General features: G+C 44.8%; 1 protein-coding gene across 1 annotated transcript in view; it reads right to left on the bottom strand.

The window, feature by feature from the left end:
* Positions 1-13,356, bottom strand: part of GALNT10 (polypeptide N-acetylgalactosaminyltransferase 10) — an 81,424-nt gene extending 68,068 nt beyond the window's left edge. Inside the window, exon 1 of the mRNA XM_063168887.1 lies at positions 13,183-13,356. Coding sequence (XP_063024957.1) covers positions 13,183-13,356 — 174 coding nt within the window. The remainder of the gene's footprint in view (positions 1-13,182) is intronic.
* Positions 13,357-14,995: the final 1,639 nt, after the last annotated feature.

The following is a 14,995-nucleotide window of genomic DNA, read 5'->3' as shown; positions in this document are numbered from 1 at the left end:
CGTTCCCAAGCAGGATGGAAGGAAATTTCCTTTGGAATTCTCTTCCCCCTCCTGAGCAGAGATCAGTGCAGGTGATGAACAAGTCCACAGTAACACCACAACACTTCACCAAGAGCCACAGCTTCCACCACCCTCCAGCAGAACAGAAAAACCCCAGGGTGTGTCTGCAGACACAATGTGACTCCATTTCAGATGGATCCAATTTCCACGAGCTTGAAAAGATTCTGCTGAAGACCCCAAGTCATTGCGAAGCTGTGACTCCCAAATGAGGTAAACTGCTGCTCCGCCTAAACTCTGACATCTTTAACAATTGCAAGGAAGCAAAAAATGAATTGTAATCAAGGTTTCAAAGTCAGTTCCTTTCACAGCTCTGACAAACTAAGAGGAAACTGGATCCAAGAATCTCATGCCTGAGCCAGCAGATTCAAGTAGGAAACAATGACAACTTAGAGACACCACATATCAGACTGAAAACATCAAGATCTTTAAACACTGGATTCAGTCACCAGTGAAAATCCAGATGTCCCTTTCAGAATCCATGCAGTACTGGTGACACAGTACAAAAATCTAATTATTGCACTGCTGAGAAGCTCCTCTTTTTTGGTACAAATACCACCAAACAATCAAATTTTTAAGATATTTTCTACAGAGCAAATTTAGGGAAGGAAAATAAATATATACTTTCAGTTTGGGTTACATTATGGGAAACAGTCTGCCTTTGGGTGCTTTATTTTCTCCTTGCAGACTTCTGACTAGGCCTCCTGTGTGCTACAGAAATACAAATCAAATCTCATGAAGCCTTCACTTTTCCCTAAAGGGCCCAAATAATTTAATTCTGTTTTTCCAGTTATCTCAAGAGTTATTCACAAGCAAGAACTTTACATGTTTTTTTAGAAAAACCAGACCTAAAATAGCTTTAAAACACTTAAATATGAGGGAAAACTTTGCAAAAAAAAGGTCTAAATCAGGTAAATCACAAGTGTAGTGAGCTGAAGACAGTTATTTTATAACTTGCATTGATGAATGTTGCTTGGCTTCTTGCATTATTTCTTTAAATATTAATAGCCAAATACCTAGTTTGCAGCAGCAGTCTAATTTTGATACCAGTTAGGTAATTCTATGTGGCAATCTAATCTATTATTTTTCCACTTTTCAAGGATTCTCTAACCTCTTCTGACTTCCCCTAATACAAGTTGTATTGAGCTGCTCTGACAAAAACATTTCAGAGGGAAAAACAAGCAGTTTTCATAAACAAATACCGGCAAAGTTCAAGTACAGGCATCAATTGTGATAAAGGGAACAGAGCATTTTCATTTTCTTCCCATTTATGTTGAATGGCAAAAATTTTGGAGCACTCCAATGTCGAGTGACAAGATATGAAAAGCAGGGTGAGGCAGCAGAACATTTTTACAGCACTTGACTGATGACTAACCTATGATGTCAAGGGCTAAATATACAAGAAACTTGAAAATCACAAGGCTGTGCATCTTGCAGCTCAACTTCCAGCTTTGTTTCCCACAGTGGGGTCTGTGGGGAATTTCAGGATCCCATTAAAACAACTGGGTATGACAGGTGTGACAGTGTTCACAGGGGTCTTAGGATGAGGGAAGAGATGAGGATCTGACTCCATGTTTCAGAAGGCTTGATTTATTATTTTATGATATATATTATATTAAAACTGTACTAAAAGAAAAGAAGAAAGGATTTCATCACAAGGCTAGCTAAAAATAGAAAAAGAAAGAATGAATAACAAAGGCTTGTGGCTCGGACAGAGAGTCTGAGCCAGCTGACTGTGATTGACCATTAATTAGAAACAAGCACATGAGACCAATCACAGATGCACCTGTTGCATTCCACAGCAGCAGATAACCATTGTTCACATTTTGTTCCTGAGGCCTCTCAGCTTCTCAGGAGAAAAAAATCCTAAGGAAAAGATTTTTCATAAAAGATGTCTGTGACAGTCTTTTCACCTGGTGTACATTTATGTACAGTTGTGCCTCTATACTGCACACAAATCACTTGCAGCTGTTTGCACATTTTGGTGCCTGCAAAGAACACAGATATTTGTTATTCTGGATGGTCAAAGCAGGGAGGCAAAGTCAGCTGAGGGCTGTAGCTGCTGCACTGCAGCTCTGGAGTGAAAGCAGTCAGTGATGCTGGAGAAGGACTGCAGGGCTCCATCCTCCTCCTCCTCCTCCAGCCCAGGAGTTGAACACAAATACCCAGAACTTGGGGCTGAGAGCTGTGTTTTGACCTCAGCACCCTTCACAAGGTGGCTCTGGGGGCAGCCGGACCTGCAAATCCCATCCCAAACCCAAACATGAGCACACACCTCATGGGCTTGGCTGGAGCCAGGATGTCAGGTCTGGAGAGACTTGGCTGGTTTCTGGGCATCATTCTCTGCCTCAGCCCTCAAATCCACAAAAAGGGTGGGTGCCAAAGTCTCTCCCTTCCTGAGGTTTCCAGTTCACCCTGAGCATACAAATACCTGCATTATGTAACACCTGCAGAATGCAAACAGGGATCGATTCAAAGGGAAAACAGTTTTCTACATGAAGAAGAAATTATGGGGAACACACAGAGAAATACAGCAGTCATCCTCTGAGTTAAACCTCAGTGATTTGGAAGACAGCATGTCAGCCACATACAGACATCCCTAAAAATAACTATTTTCCATTCCTACCCTAAACCTGACCCATAAACCACTACATTTCTCACGTTCTGTCCATTCAGCTTTTTCTTCACACAGCCATATTTCTTCCACTTCATCCTGCAGCACTGGCCCCACTAATCACTGGCATATGCTCCAGTACAGAGTATTTCCTCTGGCATGCTCTAAAAAGAAGCACTGTCACCAGAGCAATATAAGTGCTGGCAAATATGGTCTGTCAGGTTTTGTTTTCAAGGACTATAAAAATAGACTTCACTGCATTAGGCTTGAAAACTCATACCCTCTAGAAATAATTTCTAAAACAAGTTTTCACATGACTTGTTATTGTTTTCAAGTATCCAGAGAGAAAATCTGTTCTTTTCTATTTAATTTCACATTTTCAGGTTAAGCCAATATTTGAGTTCTACTACACAGCTGACAATTCCCAGCTAATTTATCAGCAATGCCAGTGCTCTCTACTCATGTATTCATGACAATTCATAACTTCTCAGATGCATTTCTACCAGGAGCAGCCACTTATTATAAAAATATCAGCACTTGAAAAGCCACAAACCATCAGTTGTTTCCACAGCATAGGCCTTTCACCCAGGGTGATTGGTGTAAGTTTATGCTGATAACAGCTTTGGCCAAGATGCACAGAAAAGGATGTTGGCACAAACTGCAATTCAAGACACTTTCTTTTTAGTTTGTAATTGCTTTGCCAAAGACTCTGTAATCAGCAAGCCCAAGTTCCTATTTGCAGAAAATATGGCAGTACAATGAATGAGGACTTGTTATGTTTTATACAGATTTTACACAGATTCTCTGCAGCAGTCAAAAATCAAGGATAACAAGTAGGACCTTCACACATTGCAGATAAGACTTTCCCCATCTCCCATAGCAGAGCACACAATTCACATCTGAAGATCAGACACAATCTGGGGCACAATGGGTCAAGAATCACATTTCCAAAAATCAGCTGCAACAGCAACAATGATAACCTGGATAGTTCTCTGGTCTCCATTCACAAAATCAGATACAATTCTGCCAGTTTCTACGTCAATATCCCAGGCCTTCCAATACTTTGCAGATATTTGTAGTTTCCTTCCATGCCCTCAGTACCAAGCAAGCAAAATAATCTTGAGAAATTTCACTCCAAACACTTTAACAGTACCAATATAACTTCTTCACTGCTGCAAATAAGACCTGTGAGCAGATGCTGGTTTTCTGAAGGGAGATTTTTTTTTCTAGGCTAAATTAGTACCTTGAATCAGTTTCCAAAACAGCAACACACATAAAAAAACAGGCAGCATGCAGCAGCAAGATATCCATAGGAGTTTTAAATATTTCTGACACAGCCTGAGAATCAAAGGGAAGTGACAGCCCAGAGTGTATTTGGTGGATCAGCAAAACCAACATGCAGGAGTGGAAAAAAGGAGTTATTCCTTCTTACTTGGCTATCACACATAAAACACTGGCAACAGGCCACCAGGGAGATAAATGAGAAAACAGAAGATAATCACAGGGTTCACTTCTTTTTGAGATCCTGAACAAGCCTGTTACACAGTGGCTAACATGGCTGGACAGGATAAATTTAAGTGACCTTCTGTAATGTTACAGAAAATTACTTCCTTGCCCAATGGAAGCCTTTTACAACATCATTATGTCTTATTTATCTAGTTTTTGGGGTTCAGATTTTCTTCAGTGATGGAATATATTTTGCTTGTATTTATCTGCGCTGAAATTACAGTCTCTAAAGAGAGCCACTTCCAAGGAAGCAGAGTGAAGATTAAAGTCAGTCTGAGCAGAAGTGAAGGAGCTGCTTACTCTTTTAAAAAAATTATAAAAACTCCCAAAAAACAAACAAAAAGAAATCTTACGGGATGCCAGTCCTGGTTGTGGTTATTTTTATCCCATACCCTAGATCAAAGTCACTAAGACTCTTATTTTTCAAAGCAACATCATACTCTAAGACATCTTTGAAAACTTTGGTCTAAGTGTTAAGAACACTCCAACTCTGTTTCACCTGTTTTATTTATTAAGAAACAGCTCATGCTTACTAATCCCTGTGAACATTTCTTCCTTGGATTCCATCTGAAGGATGGGAAACATTAGGGAAGCTCAAGAAAGGAAAAAAAAATAGTTCTTTGCCATCATGGAGAAAAATTCTTTCCTTGCTAGTGTGATCAACTTGGAAAAGCAACCTCCCAAATGAATCTGAAAACAAATAAAGGCAACTTACAGAAAAACGAGCCTATGTGATCTTCCACAAAGAAAAAAACAAGACTGGCTACTAGGGGGATTTAAATATTAGGTCTTCTGAATAATCATAAGCAGACAGAGAATGAAATGACTTTGCTTTGAAAAGTCACCTTAGCTTGCACACATAGCTGCAAGCAGAGGATTTCAGGCTTTAGGGATCAAGCAGAGCAGAACTTTTCATAGCAACTTAAGCTTGTAAAAAAGCCCCAGTTGTTCAGGAGGGCTGAGGCAAGGCAGCTCCGTGTGGAGGAGGAACAGCTGACAGTGTTTACAGATAAGATCTGGTGAAGTCCCAAAACATCACAAGACCTTGACTAACAAACACAAAACGCCAATCTAACCAGAGTTTTTGAAAGGGAGAGTATTCAAACAAGAAATTCCATGCATCCAGAAAATGAACTCTTGCAGGAGACAGACTGATTAACTGCTATTCTGTGAATCTTTTATTTTTATGACCAAATAGTTCTGCAGCAGGAAGACAGGCTTCATTTACAGGCATCCAAGTTTAAGACACGAGTTCTTTTTGTTTGAAATTTAACCCCTTTGCTGGTCATTATTTTAGTAAACAGCTGCATTTTTTGTATATTTAAAAAAAAAATCTGATATGCCTTTTGGAAGTTCCACTTCAGCAGTTGCCTTGTGATCTGCAACCACAAAGAACAGGACAAGTTCTCCCTTTGAAAGCTGCATCAGGGAAAGGTGTCAGGTCACTGTTAGATCAGCTACACATGGCACACACATGAGAAATACACATTAGTGGTGAGGGGAGATGCTTTGATCAGGAATTAGTTACCTCTGGGCAGAAGCAATTTGCAGCCTAACAGGGGAGGATGTCAGCATTCACTGTTTTTTCAAAGACAGGGTTTAGATTAGAAGTTGCTTTCTGCTACTTGTGCTAATTGCAAAGGAAAAAGGTATTAAAGCTGAGAAATCAATAAGAAGTTGAGACTGGAAGACATAGTCATTTTATTTGGTGATATTAAGAGTGAGCTTCTCCACCAAGCTGGGCAGCACAACACAGTCAAGCCTTCCTGAACTCCATCCTCCCTCCCTTCCTTTGCTTTCTATTCCTGGCCAAAGGAAGAATCAAAATATCCACATGAGTTACATGAGTTTGCTTAAAACAGGGTTTCCATTTTAAACCCTGGAGTTCTCCGAATGTACTCATGAGGGAATGATTTGCAGTAGAGCTGGCAGCCTGTGTTTCCAGAAAATGACAGGGGGACTAAATAAAACCTTTTTATTCTTGTGAGCTACAGAAGACGGGCCATTAGTGGACATCAGCTTTAGGAAGATAACTCAGCAAAGTGGGAAGGCATGAAGCAGTATCAGAGGAAACTCTGTGAGTGGGACGGGAGAGATTTTGTTTGTAATAAAATCAACAACTTTTCTTCTGAAGCAAGTTCCTCCCTTGGATATTGGTCGCAGCAGAGCACCGCTGATGCTCCACTGTAATTGTGGTTTAAAAGCCTTAATTATAGATATATGCTCCAGGGAGCTCTCTTATAACCTAGAGCTAAGATTAGAGAAAATGGAGGAACTGCAAAAGGGAAGAGAGGTAATTATTTAGAAAGAAAAGCAAACTTAAGCACCAAAAACTGGTAGACCTCCCTTCTTTGAAGCCGCAAGTTAAAGCTTTATCAAGTTTATACAAGGAACAATAAGGAGACATGTCAAACAATTAATTTCTTGTATTTTAGGGGGTGCAGAGCTGCCAGCAGATCTCAGACACAGCAGAAGTTAACTCTTCTACCCAGGCATTTGAAAAGGAGGACTGCCTGGCAACTCTTTGTGCTGGTATTGATTTACTGATCTGCAGCTTTCTCCAATCGTTTGCCAGGCCCTGTAAATCTAACAAAAGAGGCAGAGTCTGACAAGTCAGCCATAATTTGATATCCACTACTACTTATATTCTTAACAAAGCTGTGTAGATAAACACTCCATTCCTTGTTGCCTATCCATCACCCATGCAGGATAACACAAATGCAGGAAATACCACCACAGGTGTTGGTTACACTGATATAAAAGATACCATTGCCACTGAGGGGCCAGGCTTCATGTGGAATAAAGCAGGACCAGCAGCACTCACTGGCTCCCTGAGCTGTAAGAAGTCATGACCTGAAGGGAAAACCACAAGCACACTCTTTAAGAGATAACAGAGTATAATGAAGTTTTTTCACCACCACCAAGACAAAAGGCAGTCCAAAAGTAGAGCATGAATTTTTAAAATTAGGAAGTGGGGGCTATTATCCCTGGATTTGGAAATTAAGCATCACACTGTTACATACACTCTTGGAAGTGACTCAGGCACCAGAATTTGTTCAGGAGTCTGTGAAACATGATAAACAGATTCACACTATCCCCGAACTGCTAAAAATCCCCACCGACAGCTTTGGTTCTGCAAACAATCTGGGGCCTGAAGGCAAGATAGAATGTCATTTATACAACTCCCTAGAAGCACAGGAATCCCAGGCCAAGCTGTATCCAGAAGAAATATCCAAGTGGCCAAACTGCACTAGCACTGACCAAAATCCTTCTGTCCAGGGACAGGAGATCAGGCTAAGACAAAGTGCAAATGCCAGGCAGAAAGGCTATTCCTGATTTGATTTCAGAATAGGAACAGAGAGCAAATTCAATTAACAGAAAGTAACTATTCCCAATCTAGCTCAGTCTGACTGAAGCAACATTGAAATAATATTTAAATGAATGACTGTTAAAATAATCATTAATGTCTGCTTGCCATCACAGCAGACAGTTTTTAATCCATTCAGCCTTGCCAGTTTTCTATACACAAGGAAGCAAATACAGAGTGACAGGAAGGGAAACTGCAGCCCTTTTTCTTTTTCTAGTGACACCTGTACCTGTATTCAAACAGGGAGTGGGAGGTGGCACTATATAACAAAGTCTGGTTGATAACATTTTTCTGCCTAATTTCACCAACCCTCCTCACTGGTAATAAGTAAATTCCTGTTAGTTTTTCCAGTCCTCTTAAGTCAAATACCTGGTAGTTATCTGCCAGGAAATTTACAACTGTGGTTGCTCTTAAATCAGTTGTCTCTTGCAGTTTGATTAATATTCTTTCAGCAAAAGCACACAGCTCTGGAGATCACCACATGATTATGGTTTTCAACGGTGACTTACAGCACAGTCCAGATGCCAGGAACCAAAAAGTTTTGCAGTAGAAACTTTCCTACCACAAAGAAAGGTCACCATTGCAGCAATTAAGTGCATATGAAGCATGTTTGAACAGTGAAACAGAACCACTTTTCCAATAACAGAAGGACCTGCTCAATGATGAAGAACAAAGTACAATAAACCATTTATTTTCACACAGCATAGGAGACCTACAACACAGCCCATTTGTTCATCCAGCTCTGTGTTGCCATTACAACAAAGATCACCACAATGAGACCTTGAGGGAAGGCCACTGAAAGCTCCACTTTCTTTATAAACATATTTTCAGATTTTACTTTGCACTTTACAGCTGTGAGATGGTTTAGACACTCCACTTCAGCTCCCTTTGCCAACCACAAGTGCAGGACATGCTTACCTAGCTCAGGAAACCCTGCTCATTTCACAAGTGCACTCACTGAAGTGATAAACTCCAGAGCAGCCCACACTCAATCAGTCACTCTTGAATTAAAACAGACTTGTTCAGCTGTAGCACTTGCACTCCAGTCCTTAGATGCCAATTGTTTTATGCTTGCTTACAAAACAAGCTTTTCAAAGTTTCCCTTTACATCAGCTGTTGAGTGCCTGGCAAACACAGCAGTGCCCACGAGCTCTGTGGGGCAGCAGCAGGGTCTGGGACAGGACCAGAGGAACCTGTGAAGCACAGCAAGCTGGCTGCCCAATTCCCTTCTGGCTGGCAGAGAGCACAACAGGGTTCCTCTGATTTTTCCCAAGTCCTTCTTCTCCCTTCTGTTATTGGAAAAGTGGTTCTGTTTTGCTGTTCAAACATGCTTCATGTGCGCTTAATTCCTGCAATGGTGACGTTTCTTTGTGGTAGGAAGATTTCTACTGCAAAACTTTTTGGCTCCTGGCATCTGGACTGTGCTTTAGGTCTTCCTTATTAGTTTTTTCCAACCACACCACAATGCTGACAAACCTTGACAAGCTCCCAGCTGCCCCCAGGTCAGAACAGCAAAGCCCATCCTCTTCCTCAGATGAGGAGGCCACAAGCAGCATCATTCCCCCACTCACCCATCACCAGGGCTGCATTTTCAGCCATGCTAGCTGGAAACTTTAGGCTCACTGGCACTAAAGCCAAAGTTTATCACTCCAAACTTTCCAACAGCAGCACCCTGCCCAGGCATTTTTCAACCCCGAGTTTGCAGTTGGTTTCTGATTGCCGAGGAAGCAGCAGGAGGGTGTACCCCACATCACTCCAGCCAGCCGGCAGCAGAGGGCACCACACAATCACCGATGTGATTTATACACTTCCATCATGCTCCCGAGTTAATTTATAGAGCACAAATTACTGCTACAACAAGCTACAGGGCGACTCCATAAAGCATTCATCATATCAGATAAAAACGCACTGCCACCAAAGGCAGCTCATTTGCTACAGTGCTTTCAGCCAGCAATTCAAAGAAAAACCTTCCAGCTTAGCATCTCTGCGAGCTCAAAAGCCACATTCCCAGAACTGCAGGTTTCACACAGCGAGGATCTCCAGCCTGACCACAGAGGAGCAGAGCAGCAGCTCTGCAGAGCACTGAAAGCCACATAAACACTTGCATTAGCCCAAGCACAAGCCACCAGCCCACAGCCTAACTCACCCAGGGTTTACACACTGCAAAGCTACATCCACATCAATTAAACATTTGGGCTGAGGATGCTCAGCAGCCTCTGAGGCAGACAGCAGAGATCCAAGAGACAAAAGGAATAGCTGCATTCCTTCTGCTTCTTCCTACCCCCACACCCACAGATCGTATGTTTTTACTTATTGAATAGTTGTTAAAAAAAGAAAAAGATGAATCTACAGAAAAGTCAATCTGCATTCCGTGAGCACGCTGAGACTCACGTAGTGATGAGCAAACAGCACAGTCACGAAGTCAAAGCAGCTTCTAGGCTGTCAGCAGAAACACTTCAGTGCCACGGTGCCACCGGCCCCATTTAATGCCAGACCTGTTACACACCCCAGGAAAAAAGGGAAAAAAGAACTTCCCAGATCATCTCCTCTGCTGAGCACTGCACAGAGTGACAGAGGCCACTTCTAGCACACAGCAGTTAAGCAAGGACTAACTCAGAGCTCCAGCTTTTCCAAGCAGATCTGCAGCACGACCTTGAGGCCAGGACCTTGCTGACTTCTCTCCATCTCTCCTCTGTGCAGGGAGAAACACCCACAGAGCTGCAAAAGAACAAACCCAAAGGCAGAGGAAAGAGCAGATACCTCACCCTCCTTATTAAAGCAAGACACTATTTTCAGCCACCATAATGTTTCCCCTGAACATGTAAATACAGAAGTAATTAGCTGCCTAGGCACTTCCGCAGAAACCGTTTAGAATAATCTTCCCTGGAATATATTTACATCGTTTCTGATTGCTTAATTTTCTGACACATTTGTTTCGGGCACTAGAAAGATTAAATAAAGCCAAATCACCTATAGTGATGCATATATTGCCATGTTATTGAAGGTAACATGCAGCACAGGCAGACAACAGAAACTCCTGCCTGGTTTCAAACTTCAAAATTTTAGCAATACAACAAGGTTCTAGGAATTGTTTTATAGCTTTAATTCAGCTGTTTCTTAAAACGTTTCCCCCTCTTCTGCTTTTACTCTGAGGGATAGAACTACTGACTGAAACAGCAGACACCATTTAAAGAGAAAGAATGAGCCTGGACAGAGATTTCATTGAAAAGCTCAATTCTGAAGTACATAGGAAATGTCCTCAATTCAAAGATTAGCCTGCACAAAAAGGCAAATTAAAGCCAGAAACAGAAGAAAATCTTTTCTGACTGCTCTGAATATATTTTTTCATTATATTCTCTCCTATCATCTGGAGTTTTTGTATTAAGAAGTCAGCTCTTTTGAAAGGCTTCAGGAACAAGAAGAATATTCAGACAAACAGCATATTCATTTACAAGCTGGAAGTTGATTATTAAGTACAAAACCCATGAATGCTTGTTGGGACCAAGGAAGGGAGGCTGGAACAATTAATTGTGAGGATACCCAAAAAACTCTCTGCAGTCAGCTGGCAGATACCTCTATGACAACAGTAAAACAAACCCACACAACTAAACAGAAAAACAAAATCACATTTGAGTTGTTTTTATCCTGCTTCATCTGAAATTATTTTTACCAAGACAGCCTGTTGTCCTTAAGGCTATGTTTTCCCTAGCTCAATGTAACTGGAGCTATCATTGCAGGGCCAAATCATTCAAAAAATAAGCTCACAACACAAATACATCTTCACTCACAGACCCCCTGCAGCTCATAACTCCACGTTAATTAGACTGGAAGATGAAGCCTTCAGCCTGAAACCCAGCAGCTCTGATTTACACAAGTGCAGAGAGGTTTTACTGCGAATTTTCCTGCGAGCTGCACAGGCGTTTCCTGCCCAGCTCCACACACCATCAAAACAAAAGCAGATCTCAAATCACTGACAGCTGCCATACTTTACAGAGACATAAAGAAAAATGGAGCAGGCATTGTGTACAACACCGGCAGCTCAGGACAGCTGAGCACTGAGATCACTGCAAGGACACAGAAATCAGCAGAGATGCTGCCTGGCTTACATCCACCCAAAGCCTACAGTGCAAGGACAATTTTGGAAGACCAAAACCATAAAAGCCAACTTGCCACTTTGAAGCCTCCTAAGAATAATTACCAACTTTCTCCTCGTTACTCTGGAGGACACACGATTTTACAAAGGTCTTCATTCCGCCCTAACACATGAAGCTATGGAGCAGGGCTTGGTTTTTACCCGTCGTGCAAAATCGACTCCCTGCATCCCACAGAAATACAAGCATAAGGCAGCAACATCAGGAACTCCAGGCATGTAATGATCAGTGTGTGGTCAAGTCAAAAGGATTTCTGTGCAGATTTGAGGATCTGCAGCAAATTAATGTTTTGTGACAGGCAACAGCTGATCCCTTTCCCCAGCAGCATGGGACATGAGCATGGTTTTCTCCAGACTTACACTAAAAAGCTTGAATTTGAAAAAGCGTTTCTTGGGGGAAAGAAGAGCTCAGTCCCAGTTTGAGTACAGCTCTTTGAGAGCCTTCTCTCCCTCAGAGCAGAAATTGTCACAGCAGGTTTCTCCACCTTTACGGTGCAGTTACAGCAGGAAGTCTCCAAGGAGGAAAAGATTTAGACGAATAAGAGTTTTAAGTGGTTTTGAACAAGTAGAGCCTTTCAGAGTGGCAGCTGAACTGATAGTTACACAATGACATTTCAAGCTTTCAAGTCCCAATCATTCTTAATGGCACAAAGCTAAACCCAGAAGGGGACAAAGCTATTATACAGCCAAAAGTAAGTGCAGCTAAACTGTGCTTCCAAAACGTCTAATTTGGGTGATCCAGCCTTCCTGACTCACACGCCGCATAGACAGGTTTGGCTGTGAAATTTACTATACACTAGTGGGACAGGAAAGGAAAGTAGCCATGTGTTGCAACAACCTCAGGCCACATATCCGGCGGGCATCCTCTGCCTCTCAGGAAGAGTTTTCCGCTTTTCCCAAAGGAGCATCGCTGCTCGGGCACAATCCGCCAGCTCCACCCGGTCCTCCCTGCGAGCCCTCGCCCTGAGCTCTGCGGGAGGCAGAGTAACAGGTGATGTTTGCTTCCCACACCCTTCCAGGGCAGGTGAGGAGAAATGGCACGGAGGCACACACACCCTTGGGAAGCGGAATCGGCGTTCTTTTCTGCGCACGGCTGGGACCAGCCCTGCCTCGCTCCTTGGCGCAAGAAGCAAAGACCTTGCTTTATTATTCCCTTACCACGCTCAGCCGAAAAAAGGCGAGGAGACCCTCCCGTGAATTGCCAAGAAAGTACTCGCGCTGCTCCTCCTCCGCAGGCACAGGATACACAAACCAGCTCCTTCCCGGGGACCACCGAGCCCACCCGGCTTCCCTGCCCTGCTCCATCCTCTCATGGGGGCGGCTGCCGCTTCTCGCTGCCCCCTGTGATGGGAAGGGTCGCGCCCAGCCCCGCACAAGCCCCGTGCCACAGCGGATCCCACCGGAGCCCCCCGACCCTCGCCCGGCGGATCCCACCGGAGCCCCCCGGCACACCCAGGGCCGCTCGGCCCCCCCAGCCCCGCCACTCACCGGCGCCTCCCCGGCCGCTGCCCCCGCGGCGGCCGCCCCGTCCCCGCCGGCCGCGCCGCCGCCCTCCAGCTGCCGCTCGCGGTACAGGGACCAGAGCCCCACGTTGGGCAAGAAGACGAGGGCGGCCAGCGCCAGCCCCACCGCCTGCAGCAGCCGCTTCTGCTTCCGCCGCATCGGAGCGGCTGCCGGGAGCGGGCCGAGCGGCGGGAAGGGGCCGAGGAGCCGCGGGCTGAGCAGGGAGCGCGGTCCGGCCGCCCCCGCCGCGCTCCCGGAGCGCAACTTTCGCCCGCGCTCGGCGGCGGCGCCGGGCGGCAACTCCGGTACTTCCGCTCCGCTCGCGCGGGGGGCGGGGCCGCGGAGACCCCGCCCACCGCCCGGGGAGGCCCCGCCCCGCTCCCCGCTCATTACCCTGCGCTAATGACCCTCCGCTAATGAGCCCCGCTAATGAGCCCCGCTAATGACTCCCCGCTAATGACTCCCCGCTAATGACTCTCTAAGAACGGCGCTCCCAGGGTGCCGCGGCACGGCGGGGTGTCTGGCGGAGCGGCATTCGAAGCGGCCGTCGGTGGTGGGGAGGGGGTCGCAGTGGTTAATTGGCTTAAAACGCCTTAATGAGGGAGGGACCCCTTAGATGGGAGTTGGGGCTGAGAGAAGCGGGGCAGGCTGAAGGATTAGGGCTGCAAATGCTCCCCAAAGGGTCCCGGTGGCCCCCATGGGCACACAATAACCGGGGGACACCAAGGCAGTCTCCAGCAGGGATGGAGATGCCATCGAAGCATCCCTCCAAATCCATCCCCATCCCTAGTTCGCTTTCAAAACCACTGCTGTTTAGCCGGATAGCAATTAAGTGGCTTCAACTATAATGAAAACGACTCAATTTAGAGGCACGGGTTAGTGTTTGAAGGGTTTTTTTAGGGGAAAAAAGCAATGGCGGCCCAGCTTTCCCAAGAATTGGGAGCGGATCCGTGTCCTCAGTGAGGAGCAGCAGCCCCGGCGCTCGCTCGGGAAGATGCTCTGCCAGCACAACAGCCGTGAGGCTCGGCTGTGTCAACAGCAAAGCTCTGACAATCCACTGCCCTTCTGGGCACGGGGAAAATAAATATTAGTTCTCTTCCAATGCAAAACCCCGCGGGGAAATGCCGAATTTCCTGGAGCGACAACAAAAAGAAACCATCACGCACCCCAGCATTTGCAGCTCTTGCCACCCTCGCCCCACATCAGCAAGTGGCTTTAAACTTAAATAAACTTCCATAACCCACTAGATGGCATCTTCTAGCAGATTTCAGCGCCTGCTGCGAGAGGCAAATTATCAAGGAAAGCTTTTAATTTAGAGAGCAGGTTAGGGTTCCTAAGTCTAACTACACGTTAAGGCAGCTTGCGCTTTCATTTTAATTATCGATGAGGATTTGTCGCCAGCTGATTTCCTTAGCAGAAGTGTTAACGCTTCCATTGTTTCTCCGTGGGTGGAGCAGATAGCGACCCGTGAAATCCCTTCACTCCTGCTTTAGAGCAAAGCGTATTCCCTTTATCATCGCTGAATCACCTCCGGCAGTGCAGAGACTCGGGCTGCTCCTGAATAATGCATGGCCGCTAAAATTGTACAACAATAAAGCTACATATACATTACCTGGTGCTGCGAGAATCCGGGCTGGAAAGCTACAATACCTCTGATTTAATGCTGCAGTGCCAGTGTACTGCCATATGGACCCTTATAATAACATCCACATCCCCTTACCTCTGCGAGAGCTCTTTGAAAAGTGGCTGTGAAATAGCAGGAGGTTTCCTAGGGATGCACACAGGCTGCCCTTGGCAG

The sequence above is a fragment of the Melospiza melodia genome, chromosome 14 (assembly GCF_035770615.1).
Source record: "Melospiza melodia melodia isolate bMelMel2 chromosome 14, bMelMel2.pri, whole genome shotgun sequence".
NCBI classification, from domain to species: domain Eukaryota; kingdom Metazoa; phylum Chordata; class Aves; order Passeriformes; family Passerellidae; genus Melospiza; species Melospiza melodia.
Note: the sequence above shows the minus strand (reverse complement) of the source record. Positions and strands in the feature narration are given on the sequence as shown.